The sequence below is a fragment of the Paramormyrops kingsleyae genome, chromosome 1, assembly GCF_048594095.1.
Source record: "Paramormyrops kingsleyae isolate MSU_618 chromosome 1, PKINGS_0.4, whole genome shotgun sequence".
NCBI classification, from domain to species: domain Eukaryota; kingdom Metazoa; phylum Chordata; class Actinopteri; order Osteoglossiformes; family Mormyridae; genus Paramormyrops; species Paramormyrops kingsleyae.
Genome location: NC_132797.1, coordinates 20301782 through 20316299, shown reverse-complemented (window position 1 = coordinate 20316299; position 14518 = coordinate 20301782). Strand labels below are relative to the sequence as shown.

The window sequence follows — 14518 nt, the reverse complement described above, 5'->3', positions numbered from 1 at the left end:
GCCCGTGGTGCAAATACACTATAGTAGACACAGAATAAATGATATTGCTTTCATACTTAATGTACATTTTTAAGTGTAAACTGGGTTTCAAGTGAAAACTGGGTTTCACTTGAAAAAAATGTTGTTAAAACTTAACCTTCTGTAAACATAAATATTTCCACCCATTTTACAATCACTAATCAAGGAATGAATCACCTGGAAGTTATCCAGGCAGTACAGGGAACAAAGTGTAGATGAACCCTGGAACATCATACCAGTCCATCTTCTAACTAGATTGCAGGAGGAAACTGGATCTCTGAGAGGAAACCCACACAAGACAGGTAGAACATGCAAACTCTACACACAGGGGTGGGGTTCAAAGCCCCAACTCCATAGATGGAAGGCAATATGGCTACCAACTATGCCAGCCACGAAAAGTCCTTAAGGGTTGATTTATTTATGCCCTGCAATGGGTTGTCCCTGCTTTTCTACCAGCTCATCTCAAAGGCTAACTGTAACAGAGTTAATACTAAAATAATACAAACCTACACATATAACCATATGCATAAATAGGCCATTGACTCATAATGAAACCTTCATCTGAACCGTGGATTTTACCAAAAGCACTATCTAGCTGTTTGGTCCTTTCTCTCTGAGGTTCTGAGCCCTTATTATTGAGTTCAAGGTCAACTGTGAGAGCGACTTGGAGAGTTTTGGTTGACATGAGGTTGGGCGGCTTTTGTACCATAAAATGTATTCTATATCCTTGATTTACTATTGCAATATCATAGCAGCACATAGAAAGTTTAGCCATTTCAGGCATGAACCTTCAACTGAATAGTGTCCAAAACTACAGAATCTCAGCAGAAATTGTGTAAAATTCTAGCATATTGCGTGAGCCTTCTTTCAGTCTCAGTTTCTCCCTTTCCTAAATAATATTTCTGCCTTCAGAAGTTTTGGTTGTTACACTCGGGCAATGAAAAAAAATAAAAAATCGTAATACGCAAAATGTATATGTTTCTGCAAACTCATTCATACTTCTTAAACTTGTATTGCAGATTTATGGCCAAAGAGCCAATGGGGGAAACTCCAAAATGAAGTCATGTAACTTCATACATTGCTGACTCTACCACTGAGACGAGGAGAGAGACAAACCACCTCAGAGATGAGAACCTGAGTGCAGCCATGTGGCAGGTGATACCTCAGCACCACACCAGTCTGAATGGACCAGTGTTAGTTTGTTTCTGGTGGCTGAAGTCCCAATCCTACCACCAAGCTTTTCCCTGTAAGTTGGAGGACCTCCTTATAGGGCTGGATGTAGATTAACATCATGCCCAGGACAAAACAATTGCAGGTTAAGGGCCTTGCTCAAGGGTCCAACAGAGTAGAATCACTCCAGACACCCATGGGATTTGAACCAGAGACCTAGCCCAAGAGCCACCAGTCCACCCCCACACCTAGACCGTGACAAACAGTCAACATTAACAGAGACAGCCTGTTTCTGTTACTCTGTTACCTACAGATATAAAACTAGACAATAGAAATTACATATTGATTGCTTGGCTTTATTTTACTGTTTATTCTTTCAGCAATGTTCCTTTGTATAAAGTTGATTGGCCATTTCACATTCATATTATTTAAGGATAAGCACATCTGCTAATTCAACAAATAGCTCTAATTAACTCTAAGGTCTCAATTGTGTATTAATTAATACATAATAAGTGAAGAATCCCCAGCCCTTGTGAGCTAATTTGGCCCCATGCCTCCCCAACCTCAGGCTGTGCTTTTTGTTCATCTCTTTATCTGCTAAAACAGCTTCTTCTTTCATGTTTGCTTCTGTGTACCCATAACCCATAAAAAGGAAAACCCTGTACCATAATAAGCCACGATTCCACGTTCTATTCTCATGTCATATGGTAATGTTCGCTGAAGAGATTTCCATGTTGTTCCACTTTAAGGTTCCAAAGAGGCCCCGGGGGAATCACTGACAAGCAAATCACTTTGCTAAGCTTTCTGACAAAGGGCCGTCAACGAGCATTGTCATGTTAAGACATAATTAATCAACACCGTGCATGTAATGTTTGTACAGGTTGCGGCTTCTCATTTCCAAATGCAAACAAACAGGTTGTGAATGATATTCCAAAATGATCCCAATACCCAAAGGAAAAGACTGGGAATATTATTGGATGTCACCCTTCCACATGTGTTACATTTCATTACCAGTCAGGAGGAGGCTGGAATGCAGAGTTGTAGCCTTTGTTTCTTATCTAGGGTGCGTTATTCAATTTCCTTATCTTTAAAATGACACACAGTCAGGTTGATGTTCTCCATAAATGAGCTGTCTACGTTCTTGTGCTGCACTCTTTCTTTCTCCATGTCCCTGTAGCTGCTGTCGAGCTGGAGGCATCAATATACAATCCACATTGTGCTCAATCCATATTGTTCTCAATCTACATTGTGCTCAATGTGCATTGTACTTAATCCATATTGTACTCAATCAACATTGTACTCAGTCCACAATGTGCTCAATCCATGTTGTACTCAGTCCACATTGCACTCAATCCACATTGCATTCAAACCACATTGCACTCAATCCACATTACCAAGGAATTTCCATGTTACCTGCAACACACCTATGATTATCCACAGTAAAATTATTAATTCTTATTAGGAATTTATAGCAGTCAACATTCTTGTGCTGTGCTCCTTCTTTCTCCATGTTCCTGTAGCTACTGTTGTGCTCAATCCACATTGTACTCAGTCCACGTTGTACTCAATCCACATTGTGCTCAATTCATATTGTACTCAGTCCATATTGTGTTCAATCCACATTTTACTCAGTCCACATTCTGCTCAATACACATTGTACTCAGTCCAGATTGTGTTCAATCCACGTTGTACTCAGTCCACATTCTATTCAGTCCACTTTGTGTTCAATCTACATTGTACTCGGTCCACATTGTATTCAGTCCACTTTGTGCTCACTCCACATTGTGCTCAGTGCACATCGCACTCAAACCACATTGTGCTCAATACACATTGTGCTCGGTCCATATTGTGTTCAATCCACATTGTATTCAGTCCACATTGTGCTCAATTCACCTTGTACTCAGTCCACATTGTTTTCAATCCACATTGTACTCAATCTGCATTGTACTGCATTTTTGAGAAAGCAGGGCCAGCTTGTGCGTGTGTGTGTCTGTCTGTCTGTATGTGTATGTGCATGTGTGTCTGTCTGTCTGTGTGTGCGTGTGTGTGTGTCTGTCTGTCTGTATGTGTATGTGCATGTGTGTGTGTCTGTCTGTCTGTGTGTGCGTGTGTGTGTGTCTGTCTGTCTGTATGTGTATGTGCATGTGTGTGTTTCTGTCTGTCTGTGTGTGCGTGTGTGTGTGTGCATGTGTGTGTCTGTCTGTCTGTGTGTACGTGTGTGTGTGTCTGTCTGTCTGTATGTGTATGTGCATGTGTGTGTGTCTGTCTGTCTGTGTGTGCGTGTGTGTGTGTCTGTCTGTCTGTATGTGTATGTGCATGTGTGTGTGTCTGTCTGTCTGTGTGTGCGTGTGTGTGTGTCTGTCTGTCTGTATGTGTATGTGCATGTGTGTGTTTCTGTCTGTCTGTGTGTCCGTGTGTGTGTGTGCATGTGTGTGTCTGTCTGTCTGTATGCGTATGTGCATGTGTGTGTGTCTGTCTGTCTGTGTGTGCGTGTGTGCATGTGTGTGTCTGTCTGTCTGTATGTGTACAGTATGTGTGTGTGTCTGTCTGTCTGTGTGTGCGTGTGTGTGTGTGCATGTGTGTGTCTGTCTGTCTGTATGCGTGTGTGTGTGTGTGTGTGTAAATATAAAGTCACAAGATTTGAGGGAAACAGTGCAGGTACCAATATTTTCTTTATCTTCATGAAAATTATGAAGTTATGAAAACAATTGTGGAAGACAATGATATTAATAGGACTGTGTAATCAAATTATTTATTTAGTTTAGAGGATTAGGACTTGTTGCAGTTGTACGGCTCCTCCTACATTTGCTACACAGCTGTACCAAAGAGGCTTCGAAGGTTAACCTTCTCTATATCACACCAGTAAGGACACTGCGGCCTTGTGAACAAGGCTCAAAGCAGCCCTCTTCGCATTTCATCTCTTGGAAAATTACTTGTGGGTAAAAAAACAGGGAACATTCAAAGAAGGAGCGATGTCAACAGTGCCGTAATGACATCTGATGGCCCCGACATCCTTCCTCTTTCCTCGTCCCCCTTCATCCTGCTGGCACTCAGCCGTAAAACAGAAGCTGAGGTAAACAGTCGGAATGGTGTTTATGCCCTGTGTTCAGTGACCAAGATTGTTGCTTTAGGTTTCCTTGCCCCCCCCCCCCCCCCCCCGACCTCACCCCACCCCCAAGAAGAGGAGAACAGAAACGGAGAGGGCCATTGCAAGTTCCTTCTGTGAGTTACCAAGGTGCTCCCAGTCCATCGTGCCGCCGGTTGTCAGGTTAAATTAGAGAGTACAAGCTCTGTGAGTGTGAAAAAATCAATACTTGATGGAAGATTGCTCCCCAGAAAATCTGTTTTGATTCCAGGATTAATTCTTGACCAAAGGCTCTTGCAAAATGACATGCCATTAGGCAGAAAATGAACACATTCTGCTGTGGAAATTGGATGGAAATGTGTCAGGTGATTGGGCTGCCTGTTTGTTTTGCTCCTCAAACAGGGACGGAAAGTCAGGCTGCTGGCAATGGAATCTCTGGACTCAGTCCATTTCCAGAGAGCGTCAAAGCCTGGCGGGGGCTTGAAGTATTCTCTAGGCTATTGTTGACCGCTTCCTGCAAATGCATTTCATCAAGATAAAACACATTTGTCCACTCCACTTCAGCCTCTCCTGTGTTTTCTTTAATCACAGCATGAAATATGGCAAATCTTAAAATAAAGCAGACATTGTTTTCCGAGACACAAAGAAGAGAGGAGGGATGCAATATTGATGAACAACTAATGTGTTTGTCATCGTAAATAACATATTGCCTTCCTAAAACTTTAACAAGGGATGAGTAATAGAGCGGGACCATTCACATAAAGTGACGTGCACAGTTGAGTCAAGCTGGCAGAGAAAGGTGGGAATGTAAAGGGGACCGTAGTGTGCTGACAGAACGATCCAGAAACTTTTCCAAAATTTTCACATCTGTTGTATTTTCATGGTTTAAATGTAGGAAGTTTAGAATAGGCAAAGAAAATGTGTTTTTAGATTGATCACATTCAGTGTTCGGTCAAGAGTCATCTCAGTAAGAAAGCCTCTGGTGAATCCTTAAACCTTCAACATAATTCAGATGATCCGCTTTAATTCCAAATTTAAAAAAGCGATAATGTAACAACTAACAATTTCTACGGATTAGTCAAAGATAAAGTCAAAGAACTTGATTGGATTTGCTACAGCAATCATCCAGTTTCAACTGAGGAATGATATTTTTCAGCTTTGTATGATTAAGGACATTCTTTTAGGAAAGTAACAGAGTGAGACACAGCCGACATACTGCGGTCAACACAAACTCTCCCATCTGGCAGCACAATGCCAATTATTTCCCACTGTTACGGCACCCCTGGTCAAGGCCGACTAATGACCCGGCTCAGAATCATACCACGGTCTGGGTAATAGGAGACAGCCTATGCTCAGAGTGAGGTCCTTTACCAGCTGAGCATTCTGGGAACTGCATTAAGTGGGTTTAAAGTGTGAACAGCAGCCATCTTGAGGCAAACAAGTGTCATGTGGCTTGTAACAATCAGTTCAATTCATTATTTTTTTGCACCTATAATTATAAAACATAACAACATACTTCAGTCACAACATTCAACATTAGCTTTTGCAATCATAACCTCAATAACAGTTTTATATTATTTATTTGTATAGGTATCTGATAATACTTTTATCATATTTTTACAATGATTATTCAAAAGTATCATCAGAATCATTATAGCAATTTACTATGGGCCCTATGTGTGTATAAATCATTAACAGCAGCTTTTAAAATGAATGATTTTTTCAGAAAAGAATGACATATTAAGTCAAACGGAAGGCTTAAGTAAGCAGTTAATAATTAATTCTATAAAGTAACATTAATTTTGTGTAAGTTTGAAGCACTTGGAAGCTATGTAATATTTCCCGAGGATCTTGTTAAGTTTTATTGACGACAGTAGCTTTACGTTTGTCTGTGTAACGACCTCACAGTGCTGTGCTTTTTAAAGGCTGACGAGCTCAAGTGAATGCGGTAGCCTGGGCCACCTTTAAAACTTAAAAACATACAGGGGCATCATGCGACCATTGACCATCCTTACTCCACCCACCGACGCACCTGCACCCCCTGATGCCGTGCCTCTCACCCAACAACAAAGCGCTTCAGAACTGCCCCCATCTCCCGGCAACCTCAGACATGAAAGGGCTTCACATAGCATCGTTCTGATGGGATGAGGCAGAAGCACCGTCCGATTCACTTGATTTGCCCCTTTGTACCTGCAACAGTAATTTCACAATTAAATATTAATGCATCTTGCTTTGTTTCAGGGGCCTTTAATGAATTGTGATTCACTGCAAACATCCAGAGTGGAGCTCAGAGTGCTGACCATAGAAGCTGTTAATGCAAAGTTTACCGCAGAGGACCTTCAAGAGAATACATTTACCCCAGTAAGTTCACCCGCTCCAAACTCACACTTTAACTGGAGAGTACAGTCCAGCACAGGGTACACACGGTCACCCCATTCAGGGTGTACCCCAACCTTGTGCCCCACGAGCGTGACCAGGATAATCAGCTGTAAGACGGATAGATGGAAAGAGGAAATAAAATAAAATAATGCTTTATTTGCCATTTCACAAGCATGAGTACAGCTGTGTTGGGATGCATATTCCATCTTGCTGTCCTTTGAATCGTGCATTAAGGGGCTCACTCAGGCCCCACTAGAGATGTGACTGTGACAAGGAGGGCGGTAAAAAAAACTAAGTAGGTAAAAAAACGTATTTTAGCGTAGTGTAAATAATGTGTCATTAAAATCAAATTTACTTGTGTTTTTGACAAAACTTGTTATACCAAGTTTTCTCTGTTCATATGGTGTTATTCTGTGAATATTAACTACATAATTATGAAAAGAATCAGGGTATTTTCAAATAATATTAAATAATTAGGCAATTATGACTGTTGTCATAATGTGTCATTCGGTTTTTGGAACTGAATGACACATTATGACATGTGCATGACAACAGTCATAAACATCAATAATGTGTCATTAATGTGCATGACATGTGTCATGTCATTCTTATGACGGTTACATGTCACCCTTATGTAGATTGCTTCAAGTAAAGTGTTACCAATAATTATATTTCATATTTGATACTAGTCAGCTCAGCATTGAATTATTTCATTTTATAGCTATTCTTTTTGTATTTATGAATTATACTTTATTTTATTATATTCCAGTTTTATTTTACATTTACTTCCAAATCATTCAGTAAATACATACATACTTAAAAAAAAACTTAATAGTGTATGATACTAAACTTCACGTCAGCAATGAATTGTCCTAACTTTATGTGATAAATTTATTTTATAAGCACACAACACATAAAAATGACAGAATTCAGAAGCACCTTCAAATTTATTTGTTATGGATCCCACTCATGAAACCACTCACAAGATTGGAATTTATCACTTGCTGTTTACTCATATCAAAATCTGCTTGGTAATTAATCACCAAAGCGCTGCTGTACATTTCATACACTTCATGTGTTGTTTCATGCAGAACTACATAAAAGCATATAACCTCTATTAGATTCATTTTTAATGCTTTATACTGATTCATCAATTGTTTCATTAATACAATACGTTTAAAATGTCATTTACGTATATCACACATAGCCATTATGTGACTTTATTCTGTAAATATTTTCCTAGGCAGGCAAAAATAGTGCTAAAAATTGAACAACAAAGAATATCGTGCATGAGAGCAACTGGACAAGCGGTTTGAGCAGGAACCTTTGGCGCTGTGAAGTTGACGTCGTTGGTCTGTAGATGTGCATTTGCCTCCACCTGCTGGTGAAGGGGGGGGTTGTTTTCCAAGAACCTATTCAGGAGCCCCACCACCCCCGATGGGCCCCAATAGGTAAACTTATGTTGCCTCAAGCACAACTTATAGACTTTAGACTTATAGTTTCAAGAGAATAAATCATTATAATTGTATGAATAAAAATTTTTCTGATCATATAGGTTATTTTTACACAAGTTACTGTACATTATACAAAATTATAAAAAATATATAACATTCATAACAATTGTCAGTTATTTATACCAGGTTATAATGACTCTTTTGGTGATTTTCTCAGGCAGCTTTCACTTTTTTCTGTTATTTTCTGAAACCTTAGCCTATCATTTCTAAGTTCCATCCAAATACTTCCAAACACATAGTCAGCATCCATTGCGCTGATAATTGCAAGATAAGGTATTCAAAATGTATTCAAATCAAATCAAAATGTATTCGTAGAGCACAATTAAAATAATAAAAGTTGATCAATGTGCTGCAAAATAATCAAACAAATCAAACTAAGATGAATAGGGATTAGAACAAAAACACAACAAAACCTTAAAACAAAGACACTTGCACTAATCAAAAGCCAGGGAGAAAAGATCAGTCTTCAATCAGGATTAAAAAGTTCTCAGATGCAGTGAACGATTAGCTGGCTCTACACAATCATTCCAGGAGAACCACTGAATAGGAAACTGCTGCACACAGTACATTTTGCTGGCTGACGTGGGGGAAGATCATCCCAGTATATTTCAGACCTGTAATTTTACTACATGTCTATGTGCCTGGGAACTAATTACTAGTGACACAGTCACTAATCACAAAATGCATTGCCACAAAAGTATGACACCAATCACACCATTATTAACATTCATTGTAATAAGTGAATCCAAATGTCTGAATATCAGTGGATGTGCTTATTGTTACAAATTATTTCTTCAAAATATTGCACAATAAACTAATTATTTGTTTTTTAAGGACCTGATATGCCAAAACAAGCCCATTCCCCTTTTTCCAATCATAAATATACCTTCTAACTAAACAATGAAGTAATCAATTCATATTTAAAAAATCTAACTCTAGATCACCATGGCCATGTCCTGGGTAAGTACGTATTTTCATGGATGGATGGACAGGCGATGGAAGTAGATGCAAATTAAAATCAAATGATCAGGGCCTGGGATTCTGGGCCTAAAATTGAACAATGCTGCCATCTAATGGGCAATTTGCTTATTTTCTTCACGTTAACAGCAAAAACAAATTTTGAGCTGAGTCAAGTAAAAAACAAGCACAGTTCATCAAGTTTCATTATAGCAGTCAGCAGAATGGCTTCACATCTGTTACTCTTGTAGTAGGTGTAATTTTATTGAACTTTAGTCACTGCATTACAAGAACGAATATGCAATTCTTTCCAAAATAGACATGAAATGTACCGTGATTTTAGGAAGACAGCAGACATCCAGCCACTCATCATCAACGGGGACTGTGTGGAGAAGGTCTTAGATTCCCTCTTCTTGAGAGTCACCATCAGGGAAGATCTGACCTGGGGAACACACACCGCTGAACTGGTGAAAAAGACCCAAAAGAAACTTTATGTCCTGAGAGCTCTCAGGTTGAACAGCACCCTGAGAAACTGCTGGTGTCCTTCTACTGTTGCACAGTTGAAAGCATCCTAGCCTACTGTCTCTGTGCATGGTTCTCCAGCTGCACAGTGGCACAGAAGAAAGCTCCACAGGGTCTTTCAGGCCTAATCAAAATTAACAGACTAAAAAACTGTTTATATCCTTCAGCCATCACCATGCTAAATGCTGCTAAGCTGACAATCTGATCTAGTGTACCTTCATGTTTACAATTCACTCTCATGGTTACAACTAAGTTAGACTCATTGCTTAATTTTAATGCTACTATTTTCAAGTGCAATAGGCGAAACGTGCAATATCTTGAAACTATGGGGTATGACTACTTTAAGGTGCTGGTCTGTTTATTGTTTGTCTGTTTATTTATTTGATGTTTTATTGTTTCTAATGTGTCTACTGTTTTGATGTGACACTGGAGAGGATGCACCTTTAAAATTTCATTTCTGTGGAAACAACAATGATAATAAAGCATCTGAATCTGAAACTGATGTTGGGCACTGGTGTAGGGTGAGAAGGCCTGGCTTGCATTATCATTCCATTTCCAGTGCTCAGTGGGACTGAGGTCAGGGCTGTCTGCAGGCCAGTTAAGTTCTTCTATACCAACCCCAACAAACCATGAATTTATGTTCTTTGTTATGCGCACAGGGGCACAGTCCTGCTGGATCTGGAAAGATCCTTTCCCAAACTGTTAAGCACACAATTGTCTAGAATGTCTCTGCATGCTGACCAATTAAGATTGTCCATCACAGAGATTAAGGGGCCTAGACCAGCCGTAAACCATTAGCCAGCCCCTAGCCAGCCCCCCAAACTTTACATCTGCTACTGTGCACTCAGTCACTCAGTGTTCTCCTGGCATCCACCAAAGCCACATTTGTGTCAGACTGCCACATAGTGAAGCATGATTCATCACTCGCGAGAATGTGTTTCCCCTGCTCCACAGTCCGGTGGCGATGTGCTTTACACCAGCTGAGGAACTGATTTTCTGCAACAGTAACATCCTATGATGGTGTTATGTTCAAAGTCACTTAGCTATTCAGTATAACACAGTCAGAGTCTATTACCAGTGTTTGTCTATGGAGATTACATGCCTATGTGCCTCATATTAGACACTTATAACGCACTTATTAGCAATGGGTATGGCTGAAACAGCTGAACTCTGTTTTGGTAACTCAATAATTGGTATGGGTGTCCATAACTATTGGCGAGGTAGTGTATGCTGCCATTTTAATAGCTGACAAATAATAATTTTTCGGCATTCAGTCTAATATGATTTACATTTGTAGCTGCATTAGTAATTCCGCTTTTTACTTTTAAAGTTTTTCTCCGGGATGTTTCCGTTGTTTTGTCTGCGTCCTGTAGATGGCAACATACTCGAGTCCAGTTATATAGTTTACTGCGCATGCGCCTTCCTAAGAATGGGGAGATTGTCGCGCGGTTATGACGTCAGAAAATGCGGCTTCCTGTCCGGCGTGACGGTTGGGTTGTGGATTATACCCACCATAATTATAACCCAAGAAGCCGTTATTGAATTTATTCTAGTTTATATCTAGTTTACATCTTTAAACTGAGTGATGTCTTGGGTGAAGAGTGTTCCAAGCAGTGGGGATGATGTGTTTGATGAAGAGGAAGATGATCTCAGTCTCCAAAATAAAGAGTGGAGGACTAATATGGAGAAGCGTGCGAAGGTACATTAGTAGCATGTTTTTCCGTCAGATGGGACATCTTTGTTAAATTTGTAAATGTATAGCAGTCGGCACAGGGTTCGTTTTTTACAGCGTATCATCTTTTAAAATTTATTTTGTAATAAAATAACGTTTTCATCTGAGGATAATATTTGAACGGGTAGTTATGTTGTATGAATAAACATAGTTACATTTATAGAATGGTCCGAAGCGATCATGGATATTGATGTTGCTCACCTTGGGTTTTTCGTAAGGAAGGGTACCGAGATGGCGCGGACGCCGGTAAAGAGGCCTCCCTACAGCACGGGTTTAATGCCGGCTACAGGGAAGGAGCAGCGAAGATGGTCGCCATCGGACAGCTGAAAGGGATCCTGAGGTAAAAACGTGAAAGACAGTACTAAATGTACTAAATGAGGTCCCGTCCGTGTACTACATTAAGACTCCTAGCAGCTAACATTCCTCTTTACAGAAGAATGGTGATACTTTACTATATCCGTGGGGAGGTTCTCTTTTCGCTTACTCCATCTTGCTTTCTATGAGACGCATACAGGTGAAAACAAGCATGAGGGTGACAGCATAGGGTAAGCCGGCATGCAGCGTCCCTGGAGCTGGGTGTTAATGGCCTTCCTTAAGAGCCCCTATTACTATTCTGCTGAGACTTGAACCAGTGACCTGTGCACGCCCTCTTGCTTTATACTGTTGCCGCACTGTTTTCTCCTTTTACATCTTTCTGACGTGCATTGCCTTTTGTAAATACTGTTACTGATATTATAGCTTTAAATCTATGTCACTATTCTGTATATTGTGCAATATCCGCTGCATTGGCATACAACTATATTTCCATCACTCAGTGCAATATGTATGTATGTATGTGTGTATGTGTGTATGTATGTATGAGTATTTTGGGTCTGTGCAATATGTGTAATTGTGTGCACTAATTTTACTATTTATTGTTTGTTACAGTATTTTTTGGTCTGTTTCTTTTCTAGTCCTTTTTATTTACTGGCTGTTGCAACAAGTAAATTTCCCCAGTATGGGATCAATGAAGTCTTATCTATAAAGTCTTATCTAAATTTTATTGTATATTATATATGTTTCTTTTTGAGCACAATCAAGGAAGCAGGTTTGTAAAAATAAATAATTCACTACATGCATGTAAGGAGTACGTTTATTTGAAAAAACCTAATTTTATGACCGTTTTTTTTTTTCTTTAAAACAACCATGTGATGAAATGCAAAGGCTTAAACAGCCCCTTCTTGCAGCTTGCACTGCTGTGCATTTATTCGCACATAAAGCATAGGGGGCGCTGTGTGGCTCAGTAGGTTAGGACACTGTCCTTGTAATCAGAATCTCCCAGGTCATTGTTAGGCTCTTGTGCAACTGAGAAAGTCAGCACCTTACTTTCTCAAAAATGTACATTGATTTGGATAAAAGCATTAGCCGTAAAAATAAAATGTAAAATGCAGAAACCTAAGCATTATAGCCGATTCCATGTCCGTCTTTGTCTCCATACCTACAGTGCCATGCAGTGCTGGTGTCAAGCCGTAAAAATAAAATGTAAAATGCAGAAACCTAAGTATTATAGCCGATTCCATGTCCGTCTTTGTCTCCATACCTACAGTGCCATGCAGTGCTGGTGTCAACAGCAGCATCTGAACTCTCCGTTGCTCAGGCAGCTCCTTCAGGACGTGGTGAAGCATGAGGAGGCAATGGTGAGGAACATGGAGATGGAGATGGCCAAGCTCCATCCACAGGCCAATGTGAGGGATGTCACGGACCATATGGAGGACCTGGCTGTCTGGGGGGCTGACTGTGCATCTGAGGAAGGGGATTGTGCTATGAAGGACTGTTCCAGGGAGGAGGGTGCAGAGGAGGGAATCTTCTCCTCGCTATCTGTCTGTCGTAACCCCACGTGTGACACGTTCAGCCTGGAACAAAGGCTTGGGCAGCTAATGAAGACCTGCTTGGAACTGGTGGCTGAATTAGGGCTCCCTGAAGAACTGTCCCATCATATAAAGCAGTTGATGAGTACTTAGTTGTGTTATGCTCATACACATTTGTCTGCTAAGCAGATGTCTTTATCTGTGCCAGCTGCAGTCAAATTTTTAATTGGAGTCATTTGTTATATTAACTATGTGAAATGTTAGTGAGCAGGACTGCGGACTGTCTGCATTGTAGGGCTTTGAGTTTCACCACAATGGCAGATGGGGGTGAGGGGATGGGTTTCGGAACACCGACATGTTTCACCCTTCAGTTTTTTTTTTTAATTATTATTATTATTATATAAAGCTGTTCCTGTGCTCATGGAGCCTTATTTAAATTGAGAGAGTGTTACTTGCTGTAAAATACTGGTTTCACTAATGCTGTAAAAATAGCTGCGCAATAAATAATTTTAATAATAATGCATTAATCTTTTCGAGAGGAAAAATTAGAATGTGTTCACATTCTGAATCTACACAAGTAAATGAGGTTTTGGAATTCTGTTGATGTTTTTACATTCTTTTATGCTAAAGATTATAGACATTATAGGCTTTATGACAGTTACTTTTGATATTATGCTCTGTTACAGGGGCTGTGTATTTTTTTAAGCCATATTCATTCATTTAATTGTTTACTTATTTACCAGCAAAGATGCATGGCTAAAATACTTTGTTTCTTCCTTGTGCTTTTGAACACAGGCCAAAATGACGGGTAACTTTTTAATGGTATATTCCGGAATATGGCTATATTTTGTAATCAGCTGATTTTTAGTATGTGATTCTGAGATGATTCCAAATGCAGCAAAATACAGCTGCAGTATTGTGACTTTTTTCATGATCTTTATAAATATACAGGATTATTATTTTTAGCGATAGGGCTGAACTGTAGGACACCGATTGTTTAGCTACATCAAAGGTGAACGCCCAGGCCACTATATTGCTTTAGAAATCTCTTAGCTTTGACAATATGATTTGTCTATAAGAAAATGCGTCCACAGATTCAGCATACACAGTGCTGAAAAGAAGCCATGGGCGATTTCAGACCCCCCCACAACTCAGACTATTATGATTCCCCATAAACTGTAATGTAGGACTGTGCTCTGTGTTCCAGAAACACTGATTAAATTAAACACTTAAATGTAGCCGATTTTGAGATATGTAACAAACTGCAGTTTTCTCACAGCTGGGGAAGCATGGT

At 39.8% G+C, this 14518-nt stretch overlaps 1 protein-coding gene and 1 long non-coding RNA gene across 2 annotated transcripts; one reads left to right on the top strand and one right to left on the bottom strand.

Moving 5' to 3' along the window:
* Positions 1–7719: 7719 nt before the first annotated feature.
* LOC140588937 (uncharacterized) lies at positions 7720–11666 on the bottom strand. The gene is made up of 3 exons (XR_011990169.1): positions 11579–11666; positions 9456–9565; positions 7720–8064 (listed from the first exon to the last, which is right to left on the bottom strand). It is a non-coding gene; the product is annotated as an uncharacterized lncRNA (long non-coding RNA).
* Positions 11096–13747, top strand: otulina (OTU deubiquitinase with linear linkage specificity a). Its single transcript, XM_023807411.2, has 3 exons — positions 11096–11344; positions 11596–11717; positions 12963–13747. The coding sequence occupies exons 1-3, from the start codon at positions 11231–11233 to the stop codon at positions 13375–13377; spliced, it is 651 nt and encodes a 216-aa protein (XP_023663179.1). The 5' UTR covers positions 11096–11230; the 3' UTR covers positions 13378–13747.
* Positions 13748–14518: the final 771 nt, after the last annotated feature.

Bases quoted from the DNA above. Each gene is read 5' to 3' on its own strand.
- otulina (XM_023807411.2), top strand. From the start codon at position 11,231: ATGTCTTGGGTGAAGAGTGTTCCAAGCAGTGGGGATGATGTGTTTGAT. The intron at 11,345-11,595 runs GTACATTAGTAG...GTTTTTCGTAAG, and splicing joins ATATGGAGAAGCGTGCGAAG to GAAGGGTACCGAGATGGCGC. The intron at 11,718-12,962 runs GTAAAAACGTGA...CCATACCTACAG, and splicing joins CAGCTGAAAGGGATCCTGAG to TGCCATGCAGTGCTGGTGTC.